The following is a 23,290-nucleotide window of genomic DNA, read 5'->3' on the forward strand; positions in this document are numbered from 1 at the left end:
TTATTGGGATGTACAATCAACTGGAACTGCTATAGTTTGAGGACACGGTACGGCCGCAGCTGACCTCACATTTCTGGCCTGCATTGTGGTAGCCCGCGCTGCCCTGGGGACCCCGGGGCAGGCACGGGGAGTGGGGAAGCGGTGGTTCGGTACTCCTGGATTCAGCTGACCCAGACCGAAAGAGGCGCCTGCTGAAGGCCTCTCGTGGCCCAGCCTCAGGCCTGCTGTCGCCCCGGAGCTCGGTGCTGGGGTCAGGCCCCAACCTCTGGCTCAGTGTGGGCCCGCTGGCAGGCAGGCACTCCCGCTCCCAGGTGCCCCCAGCAGGCGCCTCCTCCACCGGGCGTGGGCCACAGGTGCATCCCTGACTCAGCGGGCTGCCGCGCTGTGGTTGGCCACACCTGGGTCATGTGCCTGCCCCACCCTACCCACAATGGTAGGGGAGAAATGTATCCCAAAGGAAAATTTCCATCCAGAAAAGAGATGGAAATTGAGCAGGGTGATGGGAATGGGGAATGCATAGCAAACCTGGAAGCAGGAGGCTTTACACCCCTCCCCTCACCAGAACTCTTGTCTGGGGAAAGGCAGAGCTGAGGATGGCGGTGTGGGCCATGGAGGGCTGTGCCCTTCTCAGTAGCTGCCAACTTTCCCATCACATCTGCTTAGCAAAGTTGCAGTGGCAGCCACCCTGTCAACTTTTGGGTCTAGCCTCCAGGCATCTTTTCTCTCGGCTTGGAGACAGCTAGATAGTAGCCCCTGGGCACCACTCAGGGCACCAGGCAGGGCAGGGGGCTGAGGGCCCAGCCTCAGCCCCCAGGGCCTCCCCAGGCCTCCCTGCACCTGGTCACTTGTACACAGCCTCGCTGCGCCCTCTGTCCTGCGATCAAGCGGCTGGACGCGAACAACGCCGCCGCAAGGCAGCCCTGCCGAGCCTTGGCTGTTGGGTAGTGTGGCGCCAGACGGGGGCGCTGTCCAAGGAGGACCCCTTGCTGTCCTGCCCGAGTGTCAGGATTACAGGGTAGGGGACACGCGGTAGGTCCAACAACTGCACGATCCCCAAGACCCCTCCTCCTTGAACGCTACCTGAGCTCCCCACATTCCAGGCACAGACACACAGGCTGAGCAAAGGGGGTGCCCACAGCCTGCGGGCATGCAAGGCTGTGCGGGAGCAAGGATGGGGGGGTGGCTGCCGCACGCGTGGGAGAAAGGGAGGCAGGGCCCCCCCTCCCCCATGCGGGAGAGGCCTCGGAGCAAGCGAGGGCTTAGATCCCAAAGTCTCATGACTATTCCAGAAGGTTTTCGATGAGAGGGGGAGGAGGAGAGGAGGGACAGAGCCCTGGGCCTGACCCTCAGTGGCTGCCCTCTTTATGTGACCCCACACTTCTAGCCAAGGGAGAGCCGGGAAGTGTGGGGAGGCACCCTCTCACTGCTAGGCCGCGACATGCGCTCCCTGGTGAGTTCACGCTGACCTCTCTGCTGTCCGAGCCAGTTTGGGAGGCCCCGCCCCCCCCCACCTCCTCTTCCCCCTCAGCCTGGAGCTGCTGTCACCCAGTGGGCCAGGCCCAGGAGCCTGGCTCTGCACTGGGTCACCGGGCGATCTCCCACGGCCCCCCACACTTACGCTTCGTGACAGATCCCCTTCCTCTCCGCCTGAGCCCTGGCCACTTCCTCCGGGGCTGCAAACGTTTTCCAGGCCCGACGAGAAGGGCTGGGGACTCAGCGGGAGGGGTGCCTAGCGCGGTCTGTCGGGGCTAACTGTTTCTGCCCCCCTCGGGCACAGGGCTTTGGGACACGCATTTACAGACAGGGCCCCGCACCAGGCCCTAATCCGCCTCCCTTCCCTCGCTGGCCGTTGCGGTAGCCAACGCCCTGAGCGGAAGGTTGCTGACGGCCGTGGCGCGGGCGCGCTCGCCGTCCACCCCAGGGCCTGGTACGGGCAATCGGGCTCCGACAGGCGCTCCCAGCCTCCAGTAGCCGTCCAGGAGGCCTCACACCTTGGTATTACTTAACACTCTATCCATGTCTCTTCCTGGCTTTATTTCCTGGATGAGTTGAACCCCTTTTCTTTAGAAACGCCGCAGCCCCCACCATAGCCCCCATGCCTCTTGGCTAGACTGTGGGCTTTTGCAGGAGGGGCTGAAAGGAGGCGATAGCCATCGCCTGGGGATTTTCCCTAGGGGGCAGCAGTGGGAAAAGGCTCCCGGCAGGAGGAGGAGCCAGGAGAAAGCCACCAACCAGCTGGAGGCTAGCCGCTGTGCAGGGGGTGGGTCCCTTCGGTGGGAGGGAGCGGAGTCCAGTCCCGCGCAGTGTGACCTGGAGGCGTCCCCCTCCCCCCTACTCCACCTAGAACAAACCGTCCCTGGGGCCTGGGGTCTGGAGGAGCTTGATTCTTGTAACCTCAGTCCAGTGGCCTGTCTCTGGCTGGCCCAGCCCCACCTCTAGGTTGGGCTCCGCACGACATGGATCTTCAGTAAATCATTATCAAGGGATGGAGTTATTTTTCGAAGGGTGGAAGGGGGAACTGAGGAGGTGGTTACCATACACCAGACAGCAATAAACCCGACCAGATGGCCTCCTGCCCCCTGCACCCCCCCGCCCCCAGGCCCCTGGAAACTGCACTCAGGTCCCTGCCTGCTCTCCATGCCTTAACCTCCGCCTTGGCCAGAGTCTCCTTTCTGACATTCCCACGCACCAGGCCGACATCCCCAAAGGCAGCCACACAGCAACTACCACACCTAGGGTGCATCAGGGAGAGGGGCCACGCAGTCGTTCTGAAGCCAGAATATCCGGCATTTGCGCTGCCTGTCACTACCAAAATCAATAGCAGAGACAGGGATTGAATCTTTACAGGCACTTTACTCAGATGGCTGTCCACCTGAGAAGACACCAGGGCAGGTTGTGTGCCCTAACAGACTGTCTTCCCTTGAACTATTAGCAGCAAGTTTGTATAGGGGAATCGTGGAGATTAGGGAGGGGGACTTCCCAGGGGGAGCACAGACGTGCAGACACGCTGTTGCTCCTGTGCAGGGGGTGGGGGAGCCGACGGGGTCACACGGCTCCTTCCTGAGCTGGCTCCCTCAGCCCAGGCTTCGTCTCCGTCTGCTTCGGCATTGCTCTCTTCACAGGACCCTTGTGGTTTATGGCCAGGGAGGCTATGTGTTCTCTGGTTAGGGAGGAGAGGTATAAACCATGTGTTCTCATGAGTCCTTGGTTAGAAGAGATAAGGTCTTGTGATTCACCAGCTGGCTGTAACTTGCTCAAACCATTTGGCCTTGTTTAATTTTCTTATCTCAGTTTTTTGTCTCACTTTCTTTGTGTCAGGCTTTTGGGGTTTTTTGTTGGGTTTTTTTTTGGGGGGGGGGGCTCAGTTTCCCATTCCACTTTTCCAGGAATTTTCCTAGCTTCTTACTATGCTGTCTCTGCTGTCTCAGTTCTACTCCAGCCCCACTTAAAGAGGAGGAAACTGAAGCTGGTCATTTGCCCAAAGATGGCAGGGTGGTGGATAGTTGGCCTGATCCAGGCACCAGGCTCCCCGCCACCCCCCAACCCCCGCGTACATGCCATGCCCTGGAAGGTGAAGAGGGGCCCAGTGAGCCCAGAGGAGGTTGGGGGAACTCCCTGCAGCCCAGGGAAGGGAGGCACAGAAGATGTCAGAAGGGGAACTCAGAAGGGGACAGGGTCTAGTTGAGTCTGGCGTCCCTGATGCCAGCTCCCTGCGATGCTGGCCTCTGCTGGCTCTTTTGGCTGCCCAGGCCCTCGGAGACCCACAGCTGCTCTCGATCCCCGCGTCCTAGCTGCCCAGTAAGATGTCATCAAGATTGGTGGCATGGGGCTGGGGATCCCCCTGTTATGACAGCTGGTCATGGGATGCTGACTCACTGCCGGCCTGGCCACCTGACCAGGCCTAGGCTGGCTGAGAGGGCCCTGCCAGGGGGTTCCCCAGCCACAGGCTTGTTTACCTCTCCTGGCCTTGGGGGAGGGCAGGGGAAGGACCTGCACTCCCAGCTGGGCATGCTGGGAAGGTGACAGCCAGGGACCCCCAGGGACAGGGTCTCCAGGCCTGCTTCCCAGAGGCCCTTTCCTGTCATCCTTTTCCTCCCTGAGTTCTCTATTCCTCTCTGCAAACCCCACCGTCGCAGACATTGTCAACGCCAGACGGCCCTGTGGGCAGCCTGTTTCTGTCAAGTGTTTGGATGGGCAGCTCCTTGAGCCCTTCCTGAAACCGGGTACCCTGGATCACAGAGCTTTCCTTGTGTACCCTCCACCCACTCAGCCGCAGACACTGGAGTGTTGGGAGTGGGAAGCTAGGCTCCTGGCCCAGTCTGCAAGGGCTCGAGGCTCCCCTATGCTGCTGAGTCACACCCTCGGGCACCTGTGGGCTGAGCAGCCTCTGCCCAGTACGGCCCCTTCTCCGTCCCTGACCCATCTGTACGGCTGGCCGTGGGCAGAAGGTCACTTTCCCAGGCTCACAGTAAGGTGGCAGGGGAAGGCCTGCCCGCTGCAGGGCTGCCCGGAGCAGGGACAACGCACAGCCGTGCCTGTCTGGAACAGGGACGCTCTGGGAAGGAGCAGCCACAACTGTAGACAGGCCCCAGGCAGGCCCCCCAGGCACCCCTGTGGGATGAGTGAACTGACTCATCAGGTTTCCCCGCTCCCACCATGACTTCGACTCAGCAGGCCTGAGCTTCTGCTCACAAGACCCAGCCTGGGTGGCTTCACAGTGTGACTATGCTCCCCCAGCCCCAGCCCCCCTTCCCCTTTCGCAGGCCCCCTTCTTCCAGGCCTGGTTGAACAGGTCACTTTTGTCACGTAAAGCCTGTTTCTAGGTTCCTAGCTGTAAGGCGGTTGGTCTGACCTGTGAGCTTCCCATGAAGCCAACAGGCTTGAGACCCCCCTAGGTGCTTGGGCAAACCCAGCAGGTGCTTGGCCACCACCTGCTGAGCGAACCCCCTTGCTGACAGGCGGCTGGGTGGGTTCCCACGAGGAGGGTTTTGGGCTGCAGTGCACGTCTGGCGGTGACAGAGGCTGCAGGGGGACCTCAGCACTCTCCCGGTGGGGGGGTGGGAGGGTGTGTGTGTGGGGGGGTGTGCGTGCGTGTGCGTGTGCGTGTGTGTGTCTTGGGGGGTGGTGCTTGTGCGCTTTCAGCACCTGCAAGCCCGACCTCCTAGGAAACGGGAAGCTCCTCTGGAGCGGGCCTGCGGCGGGCGCGCCACTCAGCGCGGCGCAGGCGTCTCGGAGGAGGCAGAGCGCTGGGTGGACTGCCGCCTGGGGCGCGGGTTGCTCCCGGTGGCCCGGGCTGTCAAGAGTGGCCGAGCAGGGGCAGCCCCTCGGGAGCTTGTTTGTTCTGATCGGTGGTGCCTGCCGGATGCCTGGGAGCCTCCTGGCTACGGGCCTCTGCTGTCCCCCTCCCTCCGGTGTGGGGCGCCCTCGGCCGGGTTCTGCTCCGAGGAGTCGCGGCCAGGCCCGGGCCTGCGGCGGGACCCCTGCGCGCGTCCTTTCCTCCAGGAGCAGAAGCCCTACTCCAGATCCAGGTGTCAGAGTGCGGGGCGAAGTTTTGGGGTCTCCGGTGCACCCGGGGCAGTGAGGAGCGAGGTCTGGGAGCAGGGGGTGGAGGAGACCCAAAGGAAACGGCGGGAGCAGCGGCCGGGAGGGGGTGGCACGCGCGGGGCCGCGGCAGGGCGGCTCGCGAGCCGCGGCGCGCGGTGGGGGCGGGGCCAGGCGCGAGGCCCCCGCCCCAGGGGCGGGGCCGGGTTTCCGGCGTGCCTTACAAAAGCCGTTCGCTGGGGGCCGCAGTTACCGGGCCTGACTGCCGCTCCTCAACCGAAGGCGATGGCGTCGTTCACCGTGAAGGCATACCTTCTGGGCAAGGAAGACGCGGCCCGCGAGATCCGCCGCTTCAGCTTCTGCTTCAGCCCCGAGCCCGAGGCGGAGGCCGAGGCGGGCCCCGGGCCCTGCGAACGGCTGCTGAGCCGGGTGGCCGCCCTGTTCCCCGCGCTGCGGCCGGGCAGCTTCCAGGCGCACTACCGCGGTGAGCGGGCTGGGCGCCCTCGGGAGCGGTGCGGGGCCCTGAAGCAGGCCTGCCGGCGGGCGGGTGGCTCCTCCTTCCCCCTTGACGGGCTTGGCGACGCCTGCGGGGGTCTGCCCTGGGTGCTCCGTGGGTTGGCGGAGGCCCGCATGGGCCCCCATTGCAACCTCAGGTGCCAGCCTAGTGACCAAGAGTGGTGACCGAGGCTGGCTCTTGCGGGACCAGGCACTGCCAGGCTCTCCCGGCGGGTCTCAGGCCTGGGGCGGAAGAGGCCTCCCCTCCCCCCGCCATGATGTTGCAGATCTTGGCGAGGGAGCTCTGGGGCGTCCTGCCGGCTGGCGACGGACGCTGGGTGGTCAGGCGGGCACTCAGGTTACACTGACATCTTGTTGCTGTCGAATCTGAGCTAGCTAGTGCCGGGGGCGGGGGGCTCAGTCCTTTGCCCGGGAGAGCCTGGGCCGGCTGGAAGAAGCAGTGACGCGGGTAAACAAGGGTGGGGGTGCGGGGGGACTCGGGGCCGTGCGGCCCCCCGGCGGTTGGGGGCGGAGCAGTCGGGGACGGGCTGTTGAACGCGCAGGCCAGGCTGAGTCCGGACGTTATCGCACTGGTAGTGGGCAGAGGAACAAGATCAAAACCTTCCGAAGTGTTGGTGTGGGACAGGAGTCCAGGAACAGCCCAGTGTCCTGACGGGTGGCTGCTAAGGGAGGGGAGCGGAGGGGAGGTGTGGTGGGGAGGGAGGTGGCCGGGAGGCGGCCAGGAGGCGGGCCCCTGAGCGGGTAGTGCGGGGACCTCCCTGCCGAGCTCCGCCTGCTCCTGGTTGTTTATTTTTGTAACAACTTCACTGAGCTGTAGTTCACAGGCCGTACAATTCACCCATTTAAAGAGTACAGTTTTTAGCATAGCCACAAGTCCAGGTCACCACCTTATAAAGGAACTCCATCCTTCAGCCACTCTCCCATCCCCCCAGACCTAAGTAACCAATAATCTTTTTCTCCATGGATTTCCCCATTTTGGACATTTCATGTAAATATATAAATGTAAATATACAACGTGTGGTCTTCTATAACTGGCTTCTTGTACTTAGCATACTCTTTCCCAGCTACACCAGTGTTGTAGCAGGTGTCAGTGCTTTATTATTTTTTTAGGATACTAATAATTTTATTTTAATTTTTTAGTGCCTCATTTTTTGTGTGTGGCCGAATGATATTTAGTTGTATGGACATACCACATTTTTTTTTAAGATTTTATTTATTTATTTTTAGAGAGGGGAAGGAAGAGAGAGAGAGAGAAACAGTAATGAATGGTTGCCTCTTGAGCATGCCCCCCCAGGGACCCGGCCCACAACCGAGACCTGGGCCCTGGCTGGTCATCGAACCAGAGACCGTGTGGTTCGCAGGCCGGCGCTCAGTCCACAGAGCTAGGCCAGTCAAGGCTTGTTCGTACCACACTCTGTTGATCTGCCCGTTAGTTGATGGTTGTTTCTGCCTTTCGACACTGCCCCTGTTCTTAGGGTACATGATGTACCTGGTCGCCTTCACAGCTGGCCTCGCCTGCAGATGAGCGCTGTGGTTTGACCTGCACGGCGCGGCTTTGAAACCATATGAGCCAACATCTAAATAGGAGAGAGTGCACAAAGCCATAGTTTTAGCTTCATTGGGGGAGGAAGCAAGCAGATGTATTCATCTAATTTACTCTCCTAAACCACAAGAGGCCTTTGGAGGGGCTTCGTTTCCAGAGCAGGTCACAGGTGCGGATCTCTCGCAGTTCAGGATAGGCCTGGGCCAGATGCGAATGGAGGCAGCACCTGTGTGAAGGGCCAGCTGGCCTAGAGGCAGAGCAGCAGTAGCAGGCTGCGAGCTAGTACTGCGCATGCTCCTGCGCACAGGCGCTCTGCCTCCGCCGCTGGCCCGGGGCCCAGGCTGGAGGATGCGCCTCCCAGGCGGTGGCAGAGTGAGTGGCAGCCTGGCAGCCTGGCGTCCGTCGCGCCTCTGGGACACCCCTTGAAGTGCGCCTCTAGCAGCGGCCTTGGCCCTTTTCAGCAGTTGTGTCCAGGTGAGAAGCGCTGGGTGCTCATGTGCTGTCTTTTAAATAATCTAGACGAGGACGGAGACTTGGTTGCCTTTTCCAGTGATGAGGAACTAACGATGGCAATGTGCTATGTGAAGGATGACATCTTCCGCATTTACATTAAAGGTAAGGGACTGCCCTGGGGAGCTGCTGACCAGTAAAACCGGCGGCTCCAGGTTATGGGGCAACCCCCCAGCAGAGGGCGGAGGCGCCATGGGCTGTGGGGCCAGCTGCGGGCCGCCGTTGGGCGTGGCCACCGCTGGGCGTGGCCTTAGAAAGCAGCCTGCGCTCGCCACAGTGGGTGGGGCAGAGGGTCTCTGGGTCCACTCTTGACTGTGTTCAGACCAAGTGCCGTAGGCTGGGGGGTGCTATGGGGTTCATTTTATTTATTTAAGATTTTATTTATTTTTAGAGAGAGGGGAAGGTAGGGAGAAAGGGAGAGAGAAACAGCAACCGGTTGCCTCTCGTGCGCCCCAAACCAGGCAGTCAACCCACATCACAGGCATGTGCCCTGAACACTCAACCCACTGAGCCACGCCGGCCAGGGCTGTGGGCTTCATTCGGGTAAAGGGCAAGACCGGGGCTGTGCAGACATCGCTCCCCGCCGCTTCTCTCCTGCCTGGCCCCGCGCGCCCGGGGAATCCGCCGGTGCAAGGAGCTTTCCGGCAGGCCCTCAGGTGGCTTTGTTGCTGACACTTGAACAACTGAATCCCACACGGACTCAGTGTCTGGAAAGCGGGACCAGGGGCCTGCTACTGATGGTGGTGACAGCCCCGCAGATGTGACAATGGGGAGACTTTGTGGGACCCCAGCTCATGTCTCTCTGCCCTCCCCACAGAGAGGAAGGAGTGTCGGCGGGACCACCGCCCACCATGTGCACAGGAGGCACCCCGCAACATGGTGCACCCCAATGTGATCTGCGATGGTTGCAATGGCCCGGTGGTGGGCACCCGGTACAAGTGCAGCGTCTGCCCTGACTACGACCTGTGCGCCAGCTGCGAGGGGAAGGGCATGCACCGGGAGCACAGCAAGCTCGCCTTCCCCAGCCCCTTCGGGCTTCTCTCAGAGGTGATCAGGGCCTCCCTGCTGGCCAGGGCGGGGGCTGGGTGGCAGGAGCCTCCTGACCCAGCACCGCCTGCCCCTCTGCTTCCTTCTCCCCAGGGCTTCTCTCACAGCCGCTGGCTCCGGAAGCTGAAACACGGACACTTCGGATGGCCTGGCTGGGAGATGGGCTTGCCTGGGAACTGGAGCCCCCGTCCTCCTCGGGCCGGCGATGCGAGCTCCAGCCCCGCAGCCCCACCGGGTGAGCGTGGGCCTGCTGGCTTCTGCAGGGCGGGGGGAGGGCCGCGGAGCAGGAGGGCCTCCCCCAGGAATCCCGCTGTGCCCTGGGCTGGGCACTTCTCGGCCATCCGGGTTATTTAATCCTCAGCAAACACTGAAGAGCGTGGAGTGCTGTCTATTTTACAGATGGCACGGGTGCCTAAGTGCGCAAGAGCACTAATTCCCTTGCCGGAAATCTAGACCTGGCCGTAGGCCCGCTCAGCGCCCTCCAGCGCCCGCGGCTCTGTACTGTGCTGTGTTCTCCTGCGTTAGCTGTCCGGGAGGCCAGAGCCAAATTAGGTCAGGTCTTTAAAAACACAGTCGCAAAGTTAAAAACTATGCATAGCTTGCTTTCTAGGTTTTAGGATTCTGGTTTTAGTACTCTTACTGTGTCCTTTGATTCACCTCATCCTTTGGGACACAGGTGGGGATATCTGTTTGGTTTTGAGAAAATAATATATCTAGGATGTGGCTGATATTTTATACTGCGTGTACTGAGCCCCATGAGGGGTTCTGATCACCAGGGTCATAGATGAAGTGGGGGGCCCAGGGGCCCAGGGGGTGGCCTGGGGTGGGAGGGAGAGAGGAAAGCACAGGTGCAGGCTGCCAGGAAAGGCCCCCAGGGTAGAGGGCACGTGGGGTGAAGGTCGTGGCACTGCAACAGGTGTCAAGGTCATTGAGAAATGTGCTCTGAATTAAACATCGGTGTTTTTATTTTTCAAAAAATCAAAGCTTCTGATCCATCGGAGGACCCCAGTGTGAACTTCCTCAAGAACGTAGGGGAGAGCGTGGCAGCCGCCCTCAGCCCCCTGGGTGAGTGTTTGCCTGTCTGTCCTGTGACACCAGCGTGGCCTTCTGGGGCCTCGGCGGCGAGTGGCTGCTTGCGGCTCTCACCCGAGACGCTGCAGAGGAGTGGGGACGCCCTTGATGCTGGTAAGGAGTGGCTGCCTCAAGCCAGCCTTTGCGGGGCGCTGCACCACAGGCCACCCAAGGCCGGGTTCCCTGACGGAGTCTGAGCTTTCCACACGAGTGCAGGAGCGTTGGCCAGCGTTTGATTGGAATTATCCCAGTAGGGAGGCTGGGCCTTCAATATCTGCCTGTCTGGCCTGTGGGGGATGAACAAGTCTGCATTTTCCCCTCCTGTGAGCAGCTATTTGAGGTGCCTTTTCTTTTTTCTTCCCTCTTTTTTGGAACTCACAACCGTTCCTGGTGCTGCCTGAGTGCTGAGTTCGTGCCGGTGCTGGGGGGCGGGGAGCGAAGCGAGGAGGGGCTCCGTGTGACGCCCTGTTCCTAGTGCCCAGCCTCAGAGTAGATCTGCGGGCAAATGACCTGCAGCATGCGCCCCACAGCGGTGTGACAGGCATGACCTCTGAGGCTTTTGAAAGCACCCACTGTGTCCGCTAGTCTGGATGTGGGTGCTTCAGCGTTAGGCCTGGTGGCAGTGAGGATCAGTTTAAAAAGGTGACGTGGTTCCAGGTTACCACAGATCCGTAATCTCAGACTAGAAGAGACTCGCCTTTGTGGCTGCAGTGGCAACAAGTGTCCGTCGGTCTGTCCCAAAGTTGTCTCCAATGTCGGAAAGAATGCTGATAGGAGGGGGCCCGCACCCTGCCACCACCCACCCTGTGGCCGGCGTGCAGGGAATGACCACCGTCACCTCCAACCTGAGGCTTCCTGTTCATGTGCATTCTGGCCCGGGCGCAGCTTTGAAGCAGCAGTGGCATCTTGGCATTGCTGCTCCATGAAACAGCTCAGGCCACCCATGGTTTCTATGTTAGAATCTAAAGGCTTTTGAGAGAATGAGAAAAAACAGCTGATAGTAAGGCTTTCCAAGGTGCATAAGCAGTGGTCAGGTAATAGTTGGGAGATGAGTTGCATTAAACGCTGTCTGCCACTCATGTAAGGCACAGTGGAGGTAGGTGAGTGGAATTTTGACAGCTGGTCATCCGCGGAATGGGCTGTGGGGAAGGGCCACGTGGACTGCTCCTCGGAAGGTAGTGAGTGGACAGTGGTTCCCAAGCTGCCTGGGCATCAGGTCACCAACAAAGGCTGGTTTTTGTTTTGTTTTGTTTTGTTAACTGACTGATTTTTAGAGACACAGACACACACACTGGTGTGCCGTCGCCCTCCCGCACGTGCCGCTGGTCGCGTCTTGTCGTGCCCCTGACCGGGGAGCGAGCACTCAACCTTGGCGTATGTGGAGGACGCCCTGAGCAACTGAGTTGCCTGGCCAGGGCCAAAGCTGTGTTTTGTTTTTTTAAATTATATATTTAAGTGTATGGAAACTTTATTAAAATTACTTACTCTGAAGAACAGTGCTTTCCTAAAAGAAGGAATGAGACGACCTGGGAAGTCACAAAGTCACGTCGGGGTTCCCACGGGGAACTCTACGACAGTGTGGGCCCCCGTCCACCTTCTGGCTTCTGGGAGGGGCCTGGGAGCTGTGTTTTGGAAGCTTCCCAGGTGACTGTGGGTCACACTTGCTGTTCATGACACCACCTGAGCCCACAGTGTGTTTCAGAACTTGACCAGGATTCCCCACTCAGGACACTTGGGTATAATTTTGGAAGAGCTCAGAAGTCTTTTGGGAGAAGGATAAAGACCTCTTCATATTTTACAAAGTGGGTGGAGTTGCTTTTTGCCAACTAGGGTGGAGCCTGCAGAAGGAGGAAACTTTCCATACAATGTGCCTTCGAATGGCTTCAGTTGAGAGCCGCTGGAGGAACTGAGGGACTGATTACCTTCTGCTGTTGGAGTTATGGGTATTTTCTTATGAGGAACTAATAGCCAGGATGACGCACGGTGCTCACTGCCCAGAAGGCACTGTTCCCAGAGCAGGGCCCTGCAGGGAGGGAGCCAGCACCACCTCCGGCGGTGGGGCGGGTGGGCGGGCTGTGTGCTGTGAGTCAGCGACTTTAGAGCCCAAGGCCGTTTTTTGATAGCTGCCGTGTGAATGGGGCCTACCAAGGCCCAGAACTGTTTGTCGTTGGAGGTCAGTCACTGACGCCTGGACATGAAACAGCAGGGCCTTCCTCCTCTTAAGGGGTCCCACAAAACACATCCCCCCCAACCCCCGCCCTGTAGGCCCTGTAGGCAGCAGGGCAGTCTCGTCAGTCCCGAAGGCTCCAGTTAATTGGCAAGTTGGAGAAGCCCTAGTTTTATCATCTGTGATCCATTTATAGAAGAGTCACGTCATTTACTCACTTAGAGTGAGAAAGTACGTGGTTTCATTGTGCTGTTCTTCCAAGGTCTCTGTTTGTGCCTTTCATAGTGAAGTTGGAGGAGACGGTAAGGAGAAGAACAATCGGAGTATCACAGGTGAGGGCAGCGGCAGTGAAGCCTGCTTTTATCTCCGCTTGCTCCTCAAACTTCACTAAAACAACACTAAAGGGATGGCAAAGTTTAAAGCAACAAGGAAAAAGAGAAAGGGACAGCGATGCCATCAGACTTGGAAGGTGGGAAATGGATGGGTGGCGCGTTGCTGCCCTGGAGGCTGCTGCTGAGAATCAAGGCCAGCCGCCAGCCAGGGAGGCCGGGGACCGGGGCATGGGGCGGAGACCCCAGTAACTGTCACAGAGGGACCTCGGGGCCCTGCTCAGCCGGATGATGGCCCTTGCCAGCCCTTGAGGGAGACCTGGAGCACTTGACCCAAGGAAACTTCAGCTGTAGAGACAGCAGGGACACAGGGCACGGGGAGGCACCAGCCTGAAATTGGGCGCCATGAACAAGCAGTGGGGAGTCTCCATTCAGGAGAGGCTGTGTGTGCAAGAGCCCTACAGCTCTGCCGCCCGGGGTTCCAGGCCTTGGCTGAATCAGAACAGCTCTCTGGTCACTTGCAGGTGGAAGTTCATGGCCCTGCAGAGGGTGCTTTCTATGGGCCTTTTCCTAGTGCCTCCCTAGGGTCAGACAGCCATGGATTGCCACCCATTTGGGAACAGCTCCAAACAAGAAAGAAGGAATTCAGGGAAGGATACGTAACAGGGAAAAGCATGTTAACATCTTCAGTGAGAGAGACACAAAGGCATTTGTATCCATAAAAAAACAGGATATAAAAATAACAAAAAGGAACAGAATGAGAATGTCCTTGGAAATTAAAAAAAAAAGTAGTAAAGAAAAGGAGACGTCAAAAGAAAACTTAGATTTTAAGCTTATCTTAAGGAAACATTCCAAAGCAAGACAACAGGAGAAAAGGGTAAGAAAACTCAAGGGAGGAAGTGAATAAGGAATACAAGTTCTTGGCACTAAGGACATTAATCTCTAGATTGAAAGGGACCCCAGAATGCATTGTACAATGATGAGAAAAGGCTCCGCCCCAAAGCTTTCATTGTCAAGTGTCAGCGCCTATGGCATGAAGAGAGGGCCCTGGGACTCCTCGGGGTTTGCGTAGATGCGTGGGGATTCAACGAGCACAATGTTGGAAGCTGGAAGACAGCAGCACAAGCAAAGACTTCAGAAGTCTAAGTTAAAATGGTGTGCAACCTAGAGTTTTATATCCAGCTAAAATAGTCAGGTGTGGGGATAGAACAAAGTTGTCTGGTATGCAAAGGCCTTGATCATTTTACCTGAGCCTGAAACCTCTCTGTGGCCAAAATGAAGATAAAAACCCAGAACGAGGAAACAGGTATTCACGAGCAGGACCCAACACAGAGGGAGACAGAGGGCATGGCCAGGAGGAAAGGAGAGCTGAGCTCAGTGTAGGGCTGCCTCTGGTCTGAGGGCCGCGGGCCAGGTGGGAGCCCGAGGCTGGCACCCCAGGACGATGGCCCCCAGGGGAAACCAGAACTTAACAGGCATCTGGTCCTTTGAGCCCATGTAGAAAGCTCCAGAGAACCTATTGGAGAACGTGGGGAAAGGTAGCAAATTTAGAAAAAAAAATGGGCATCAATAATGCTACAAAAATAAAAAATCTCTACAAGGACATAAGTCTAGACCTTGGTCCAGCAAAGAACAACATATAGTGGCAGTGCCACATTTTTTTTAACCAAAAATTGAGGTTTTGGAAGGATCGGAAGGGGAGGTGAGTGTTGATCTTCTACAGTAAGAAATGGTAAACTTGAGCAATCAAGACAGAAAAAGCAACGAGGGTTAAAAACTGTCTCTGGGGGGAGGTTGTGCTGTGAGACTCTAAGCTGTGGATGGGTGGTCCTTTGAGAAATTAAAATCGATTAAGAACAGCACTGGTGACTCCCCTCTCCTTCTGCATGTGCCCCAGAGTGGGAGGGACTGCCGGTGGCCAGACCACAGCCTCAGACAGACCTGCAGGGCTGTCCTCCTGCCCAAGCATAATTCTTGTTGATACACCTGTTTTTCGTCTCCCTCGGCTCTACACGCAGCAAGGCGTGGCCCGTGGTCCTCAGCACCAGGATGGGGCATCCTGGCCGCACGAAGTATTGGTCGCCAGTTGCTAGGGCCCAGCCCTGCCTGCTGCACAGCTCTGTCCCGCATGGTTGGGGAAACCAGGCCTCCTTCCAGACTTCCTGGCTCTGAGACTGACCTGGAATATCAGTTCATATTAATGTTTTTAAAAACTGGAGGAAGAGCAGGGTGCAGTAAGAGTTTTTTCTACAAGCCAAGATTTGGGGCCAGGATTTTGGGAACAGTTCAGCCCTTGCAAGGATCCCAAAGGTCAGGGGACAAACCACTTGCCTTCTGGCTGGCAGGCTCCATCCCGGCGCCTGTACGGTGGTGTGACCCCGAGTCCAGTGGGAGCCGGCATCCCCGGCCCCGACGCTCGGGGCCGACCGGGAAGATGCTGTGTGAGCCGCCCTCCGGGGACTCAGGGGTTCTTGTTTCCTCCTCGGCTTCCAGGCATCGAGGTGGATATCGACGTGGAGCACGGAGGGAAGAGAAGCCGCCTAACGCCAGTGTCCGCCAGCGGCACCCACGCGGAGGACAAGGGCAGCTCTTCTGACCCCAGTGCACCCGGCGGGGCCGCGGAAGGTGCCGTGCAGTCTCTGGCCGAGCAGATGGACCAGATAGCCCTGCAGCCGGGCGCACAGTCTGAGGCAAGCCCCCTCCCACAGCTTCCAGCACCCCACCCAGGGCCCCTGCCGGTGCTCGCAGAGCCAGCGGGAGCAGAGCTCTGGTGCAGAGTTAAGTCTGTGTTTATGTCGTTCTGGGACCCCTCCGTTAGACCCTTGTAAGACAAGCGTTCCTCTTGGGCACGCCTGGGCTCCCACAGGAACCGAGGCTGCGGTCAGGTGGGTCTGTGCTCACGCGGGTTTTGTTCCAGGAACAGATGGAGTCGGATAACTGCTCAGGAGGGGATGAGGACTGGACTCACCTGTCTTCAAAAGAGGTGGACCCGTCCACAGGTGAACTCCAGTCCCTACAGATGCCTCGCTCTGAAGGACCGGGCTCTCTGGACCCGTCCCAGGAAGGACCCACAGGACTGAAGGAAGCTGCCATGTACCCTCATCTGCCGCCAGGCAAGTGATTTCAAGCAGTTTTGTATTTCTCCCCCTCTTACTCAGAGCATAGTATCATCTGCCTGTAGCAACACAAGAAGATGTCATGGTCGTCACTGTGGGGCCTGTCTATTGACATGAGAGAAAATTGGGAGTTGATTTTGTCCCCTTGTGTGTATACTAAGTCCTTGTAAGCGCAGCCAATTTCAGTGATTTCTAAAGCTTAACATCCAGACCCGCAATGCTGAAGGCAGATGTGACATAGTGGCGGCACTGGCTTTGGCACTCCAGTCCACCGTCGCTGTTTCCTTATGGAGCTGCCGACCTGACAGGGCCCAGCCGAGGCTCCTGGGGGAGCCGGGCAGGAAGCTGCTGGGGGAGCAGCTGGGTGGGAGGCAGCAGGGCCGGGTGGGGATTGTGGCAGCCAGCGAGCATACACTGAATAGGAGAGGCAGCGGGCCCTCTGCTCGGTTTGTGGCTGTCCCCTGAAAATGCTGTTGAAGACAATATTGAAGGAAAAAACCCATCTGTGGGCCAGATGTGGCCCTCGGGGCCCCCCGGGCCTCCCTCCTCTGCCTTAGAGCAGGGAGGGCCAAGTGCAGCTAATAGCCAAGGATAGTTTTCCTGTTGTTACAGTGGCTGTCTAAAAAGTTAAGGCCGGCGACAGTCAGATGAAATACGAATTTCGGTGTCCGTAAATACAAGTTTTGCAGGAACAGGGCACACTCGTGTGCTCATGGGCTGTCCGGCTGCTTTCATGCTGTCGTGGCAGAATGGAGCGGTCGTGACGGACCGATAGCCTGCAGAGCAGTTTGAAAATCTTTATTCCCTGGCCTTGCGCAGAGACGGCGGGCCAGGCCCTGCGGGGCCAGGCACTCGCCAGCCGGACGGGGTTCAGTGCCTGCGAGCGGCACTGGGGCCCGCGACGCCCCTCACGGCCTCACTCCTCTCTCTGGCAGAAGCCGACCCCCGGCTCATCGAGTCGCTGTCCCAGATGCTGTTCATGGGGTTCTCTGACGAAGGCGGCTGGCTCACCAGGCTCCTGCAGGCCAAGAATTACGACATTGGGGCTGCCCTGGACGCCATCCAGTATTCAAAGCACCCACCGCCCTTGTGACACTTTGTGCTCCCTGTTTTCTGTCCCCGTTCTTGTCTCATAGTTGTGTTGAGCTAGCATAGAACCCCAGGCCTCAGGAAGGGCCAGTGTCTCTGCATTCTTCTTTCGGAATTGGGGGTGGCAATGCATGAAGCCATTTAGGACAGTAGGACAAATGACATGAGGGAGTTCCAAATGTGCTGATGTCTAAAGAGCATTTCCCAGCGTCACCTGGGGGATGGCTCTCACAGCCAGGGTGGGCCTCGCCCCGCTGCCCTCCACCAGCCGGGGTCACGCCAGCCGGGGTCACGCCAGCCGGGGTCACACCAGCAGTCCAGGATAGATCCTGCCTAATGGCCTTCTGCTTTTTTTTAATGACTAATAGTGCACTGACACGTAGCTGATTTTCTGCTGGAGACCTGATCTGCTCGAGTTTGCGGGAACACAGCCACCACCCTGCCCGGGAGGAGGCCGCCCGGGGGCGCCTGGGAGGCAGGACAGCTCAGGGCGGGGCTTCGCATCTGGCAACAGGAAGGGCTGACGGAACCGATGGTGGTCTTTGACCTCTGCCTATTTCATAACCATTATAGTTCTCTCGTTTCCACATGTGTCACCTGCTTTTAAAGGAAGAATATCCCTTTGTAGCCATTCTGTTAGGATATTTGTAAACCACCTGTAATTAAATGGCATAAGCACTTTACTCAAAGATGTTGCAATGAGAGATGGTCCGTTTGAAAGGCATGTTTATTGTCAGTTCTTAGCAGCTGCCATAAATCCTCCTCAATCCCACTAATTAGAAGCAGGGATGCAGATGGGCCTCGTGGGAAAGGCTCACATGACAGACATGGCTACACAGTCACACACCAGCCTCAGTTCACAGAACGTCACCAAAGCCCTCGCCAGCGCTCGAGAGGTCGCACAGCCGCACGAGTCGGGGCTCTGGGGCCCCCCTCTGCTTGAGGGTCTGTGCCCCGCAGTTGCTCACAGGTCCCCCTGAAGGGCCTCTTGGGCTCACGCATGGGAGTGTGTGGCCCAAGGAAGCTGGGGCGCAGCTGCTGTCCTGCTGAGGCCCCTGTCCCTTGCGGTTTGAGCCCTAGTGGTCCCTCTGCGGGGGTGTCGAGGGCTCTGCGTCCACAGGTGGGCTGTTCCCAGGCGGCAGAGGGAAACGCACCCACTTAGAAGGTGTGGCCCTGGCCTGCTGAGCAGCGCGCAGTGGGGCCCCCCGGGCCAGCGTGGGCCTGCAGCGGAGACGAGAGCGGACGGCCGCGTCCCTGGCTCCCACCAGCGCCGGCAGCCTGGCGGGGCTGCGCACCGCCACCCCCTCCCTTGGGCTCTGCCCCCAGCTGGTCCGCAGGCTACACAGCAGGGCGAGGAAGGGCCTCTCATCTCGCTCCAAATCCTCTGCCAGAGCCCAGGACCAGAGTCTCCCCGGAGGGAGGGTATGAAGTGACTCGACAGTCACCTGGTGGGGACCTCCGACTCGGGTGAGGGAGGACCTGGGAGGGCTGAGCTGGCGGGGCCCCTCCTGGCCGCTCACTGCCGGGCGGCAGGAAGGTCCGGGGCCAGGCTGAAGGACCGCAGCTGGGGAGGTGGCTACACGGAGGCCGCCCCGTGGGTGCGGCCGGGGTAGTGGGGGCTGGCGTCCCCGACCCCGGGAACCCGACGTCCTGGAAACCGTGTAATTTGAAAGCGATGACAGGCGGACCCTGCCTCACCAGCGCCAGGCGATATGCGAGAGGCTCTGGCCTGCCCCTGGGTGAACCCAGTCCTCACCTTTCCGAGAAAACAGGCTCGAGGCGAGCACTGAGCATAACCCAGCCAGGAGGGTTGCCCGGGGTGGTGTGTCAGGAGCTGCGTTACCTTCATGCTCTGATGTGGAGCTTCAGGCCACTTCCCTGTGAGTCGCACAGCGCTGAGCGGCAGCTCCAAAGTTCGGCCTCTGCCCCCTGGCTTTGAGCCGGTGCCCTGCCCTGCCGCCTGAGGCCGGCCAGGCCAGCCTTGGTCTATGCTGGGGGCGTCTATGGCGGGGCCCCCAGCCAAGTTCCTCTGCCCCGGCACCCGGGGCTCCTGACAGTGCAGGGCGAAAGCTGCGTTCTGGGGCCCTGAGAGAGCAGTGGGCTCTGCCGGGTTTGAGGCGTCCGAGCACGCGCAGGCCGTGGGGAAGAGGGCGCCTCTGTGCCCAAGAACACACCTGGGTCCACGGAGCTGAGTGGACACGGTTCCCCGGAGGCCAGGGCAGGGCCTGCGCAGGAGCCTGCGGACGGCGCCCCAGGGAGGCGAGGGGCTGGCCCGGCTCTGAGAAGCCCCACCTCGGTGGCCTCCAAGGCATCCAGAGGCCCCTCTGACCGGGGGGTGACAGTGTGAGGCTGTGTGACGCGGGGCCGGTGCCGGGGGAGAAAGGAGAAAGGGGTGGGCTTCAGACAGAGGAGACAAGACCCTGGGGGAAGCTGCGCCTGTCTGGGCTGGTAGGTCTCATACTTCAGTTGCCCACAAAACATGACAATTAATAATTGCTACGTGCGCTCAGTAGTCAGTGGGACCAGAAGAGCAACGCTGTCCTCAATCACCGACCTGCATCTCTGAGGTGACCTCAGAGTCCCCCAGTCCTGGCCATCAGGGCTGTGTGGAGGCTGGGCTGTGCTCTGGCTCCACCTCCTGGCAGAGGGGCAGTGCTGCCAGAACCCAGTACTGTCACCATGGAGCCACCCTGCCATCCTGTGCCACTCCTTGGGGCTGCTCAGCTCCGGCCCCTGCCAGCAGTGCCAGCCCAGGAACATCCAAGGCTGTCCATTTCTCTGCTCATGGCTGAGAGTCGCGAGAAAGTTCTCATTTTGAACGGTAATCTGTCTCCCAATAGCACCTGCCCCGTCGGAGCCACCCAGATCTAGATGGGGTGGAACCTCAGCAAACTCGCCACACCTGGGGAAGAACCCCTACAGGTCAGGTCTTCCCTGCTCTCGGCCCAAGGCCTCCAGAGCTGCCAGCTACTCTGGCCACACTTTGCTTCGTCAGCTCTGCCCGTAAAATAAATCCTTCCCTGAGGTCAGTGCAGCCCAGACGTTCAGAATTCAGGGAGTCTGGGGAAGGTGCCCATGTGGCGCCCTGTGCAGCCTTCACCTCTGCACTGCAGCGCCACGAGCCCAGCCAGGCGGCGGAGGGCAGCGAGGGGCCCCCGCCGGCTCCGCTGCTGGCCACACTCCTCGTTCCTCAGCGCCCCCTCCTGGGGCCAGCATGGGCACGCGCCAGCTTCGGCGCCTTTTCCTCGAAGGCTGGCCCCAGAGGGAGTGTGTGGCGTCTCCCTAGTGGACAAGGACCATCTGCTAAAACGCGTGGCTCCTGGCAGCCCCAGCTCTTCAGAGCCCCTTTCCAGGTACTTCGCCAGCGGTTCCTGGGTGGCTGGGGGTTTTCCTGCCAGATTAGGAAGTGAATTTATCCTCTGAGTTGGAAAGCAGGCGCTTCTCCTGAAAACCCCCAGCCCAAGCCTGAGGCCCAAGGATCTCAGGACCCGTGTCTGCCCTGCCGCCGGGAAAGGCACTTGGCAGGCCACAGCATTCCACGGCCCCGCGGGTCCTGGATGTGTCAACGGTGTCACCCCACTCCCCCTCAAGCCCCTCCACAGACCACCCAGCCACACTGTTTGAGCACCTGCGTGACAGGGCACCCGGACAGAGCTGGAGGGGAGCCCCACTGGCAGGCTCAGTCTGGAGAGAGGGACTGCGGAGACTCCGGGTCTTCACAGCCGTCTCCTCACCAGAGGTGCGCCCAGGGCGCGGGGCAAGGGCGGAGGCCCCAGGAGGTGAGGTTCAAACTAAGTTCAGAGGAGCTCTCCAAGCAGACAGAAGAGTATTGTCATGGTCTGTACACACAGCTGTCTCTACCTTTACAGAAAGGACAGATTTATTCATTCTTGTGTTCCTTGTAGCTTTAAGTGGCTGTCATTCCATAGCTTCGTCAACAGGTGATTACTGAGCAAATGACTGAAGAATGACTTACTGGAGCCCTCGGAGCCGCACCCCGGAGCTGGCACCCCAGTGGCTGGGCTGGCAGGGCTGCTGGCGCACCTGCACGCTCACGGGCTCGGCCAGCCCAGGACCTGCATTGCGCCGTCCGCCGGCACTTACAGGTTCTTCCGGAGACCTTCGGGAAAGACTGTACACATACCCTTTGTAGAAGGACCAGGAAGCTGAAGGACACGAAGGTGGGAGAAGTAGGACGCGAGGACTTGCCAACGAACACCAAAGGCTTCTCGGGGATCTCAGTGTCTCAGGTCTGTGGTTTCGACGTGACTCAGTAACCTTCCAGCAGTTCAGAAGGCCTGAGCCGAAGGGCCGTTTCTCCCAAGACTTAGCCTGGCTGAGCCCTCCATCAACGCGAAAAGGGACACAGGCACGGGGCCGGATGCTTCACCCAGAGAGACCACACTTTGTATCCTGGCTTTGCCAGCGACTGGCTGTCATTGTGACAGTGTGACTTTGGTGTTAGTACTGTTTGCTCATCCATGAGCGGGAATAATACTGCGTGGGTGGCTGTGAGGCTAGACGAGACGTGTGCCCATGAGACAACACACCTGCTTAGGGCCTGGAACAGAGATGAGTGGCGTCCGAACTCCAGCAGCACAGAGAGCACCCGCATTGGCCGCGATGTCCCCATCGCACGGGGCCACTCAGAGCCTTCGCAGTTGCCCTGCGCCTCCCCCAGCTCCGACAGAGGAGGCGTTCTCCCAAGCCTGACACGACACAGGGAACAACTCAGGGGCAGCAGGGCCCTTCGGCCTCGTGAAGAGCGGGGAGGCTGGCGGTCTAGTGGAAACGTGCAGTGCGGGGCGGAGCCACACCCTGCCACGCCAGACAGGGCGGCCGCATTCCCCCACCCAGCTGGAACGCCCCCCCTCCCCGTTCCAAACGAGAACCCCAAACTCTGCCAAGTGTGGGCACCTGTCAGTTTGTTACCCGTGAAAAGAAGTCAGCGACCCTCCCAGGGAGATTATAGTGAAGTCACACCAGGCATAAGAAACCCTGCCCTGCACACGGCTGCCCACCGCGCGCCGCCGAGCAGTGGCCCAGCGTCTGTTGCGTGGACCTCAGCTCCATCAATTGAAGGGCATCTCTCAGCAGCCTGACGACTCCGCTCTCTCTTACGGCTTCTAATGTCCGCCCCCTCCGCACCCCCAGAACTTGGGTGTCCCTTGCTCCTTTAGAAGTGATCTTGCTTCCCTCCAGCTACTTTTTAGATCTTGCTTTTGCCTTTCGTGTTCTCCAATTTCATTATCTTGTGTAAAAGGGCAGATTTTTTTTTTATCTTTCTGTTTTTTTGAGATATTTTTAACTTTTAAAATTACCTTATTGATGGAGGTGGAAGAGGGGATGGGGGATAAATGTTGATGGGAAAAAATGTAAAAATAAAACTACCTTATTGAGGTATAATTAATATATAAGGACTGTCTGGAAAAAGTCCAGCCATTGTTAATGTAATGAGAACGGTTTGCTCAACATCAATGTAAGCAAGGCAGCCAAGGAGAGTGGACTGGACTGCGCACGTGTGAACAATGAGGACCTCACTGTGCTAGTCAAGGGGGGCGGTAGACGCCATTGAGTGAGCGTGTGTGCTGTGTGGCTGTTGCATTCAAAATGACTGAGTGAGCAGAACAATGAGTCAGCATCAGATTTTGCCTTAAACTTGAACATTCCTCTGGGGAAACTATTCAGGTGACTCAGAGGCTGCAGCTCTGGGCAGCCGGTGACTGGCCTCTTCATCACAACAGTGCACCCGCTCATGCGTCATGTCTCGTGCAGAGGTTTCTTTGGCAAAGCACCAAATCACCCAGGTGACTCAACCCCCCAACAGCCCAGGTTTGGTGCAATGTGACTTATGGCTTTTCCCAGAACTAAAATAACCTTTGAAAGGTAGGAGATTTCAGACCATCCATGAGATTCAGGAAAATACGATGGGGATGCTGATGGCAACTGGGAGAACGGTGTGAGGTCCCAAGTGCCTGCTTTGAAGGGGACTGAGGTGTTATTGTCCCATGAACAGTCGCTCTTGTATCTTGTATCTTCTTCAATGCCTATATTTTTCATATTACATGGCTGGATATCTTCTGGACAGGCCACATACACTAAAATATAGCCCTTTATGTGTATAGTTACTAAGTTTTGATAAATTATACTTTTGAAACTATCATCCCAATCAAGTGATAGAAAAAATTTTTTTATTGACATGTAATTCACAAGACATAGAAAATTTTCATCACCCCCAAAAGTCCCCTTCAGTGTCTTTGCAGGCTCCCCCCGCCCCAGAAGATGGCTGACACTGCAGCCAGTGGCCTTTTGTGTCTGGCTTCTTTCACTTAGTGTCCTCGTTGCCAAGGAGTGTTCCGCT

The 23,290-nt window shown here is 58.5% G+C and overlaps 1 protein-coding gene across 2 annotated transcripts; it reads left to right on the forward strand.

Annotated features, from left to right (window-relative positions):
* Positions 1-5,372: 5,372 nt before the first annotated feature.
* On the forward strand, positions 5,373-17,618 carry SQSTM1 (sequestosome 1). 2 transcript variants are annotated; one of them, XM_054566276.1, is made up of 8 exons: positions 5,373-5,528; positions 8,120-8,215; positions 8,928-9,157; positions 9,251-9,392; positions 10,142-10,222; positions 15,218-15,414; positions 15,642-15,837; positions 16,776-17,618. In XM_054566276.1, the coding sequence occupies exons 2-8, from the start codon at positions 8,167-8,169 to the stop codon at positions 16,931-16,933; spliced, it is 1,053 nt and encodes a 350-aa protein (XP_054422251.1). In that variant the 5' UTR covers positions 5,373-5,528; positions 8,120-8,166; the 3' UTR covers positions 16,934-17,618. The 2 variants fall into 2 exon arrangements, with proteins under 2 accessions (XP_054422251.1, XP_054422250.1); XM_054566275.1 differs by lacking the exon at positions 5,373-5,528 and adding an exon at positions 5,759-6,025.
* Positions 17,619-23,290: the final 5,672 nt, after the last annotated feature.

This window comes from Pteronotus mesoamericanus, unplaced genomic scaffold (assembly GCF_021234165.1).
Source record: "Pteronotus mesoamericanus isolate MK-2021 breed Mesoamerican mustached bat unplaced genomic scaffold, CSHL_Meso_final contig_171, whole genome shotgun sequence".
Classification (NCBI taxonomy): Eukaryota; Metazoa; Chordata; class Mammalia; order Chiroptera; family Mormoopidae; genus Pteronotus; species Pteronotus mesoamericanus.

Coding starts and splice junctions, on each gene's coding strand:
- SQSTM1 (XM_054566275.1), top strand. CDS start 5,827: ATGGCGTCGTTCACCGTGAAGGCATACCTTCTGGGCAAGGAAGACGCG. Junction 6,026..8,119: donor CTTCCAGGCGCACTACCGCG/GTGAGCGGGCTG, acceptor TAAATAATCTAG/ACGAGGACGGAGACTTGGTT. Junction 15,838..16,775: donor GTACCCTCATCTGCCGCCAG/GCAAGTGATTTC, acceptor TCTCTCTGGCAG/AAGCCGACCCCCGGCTCATC.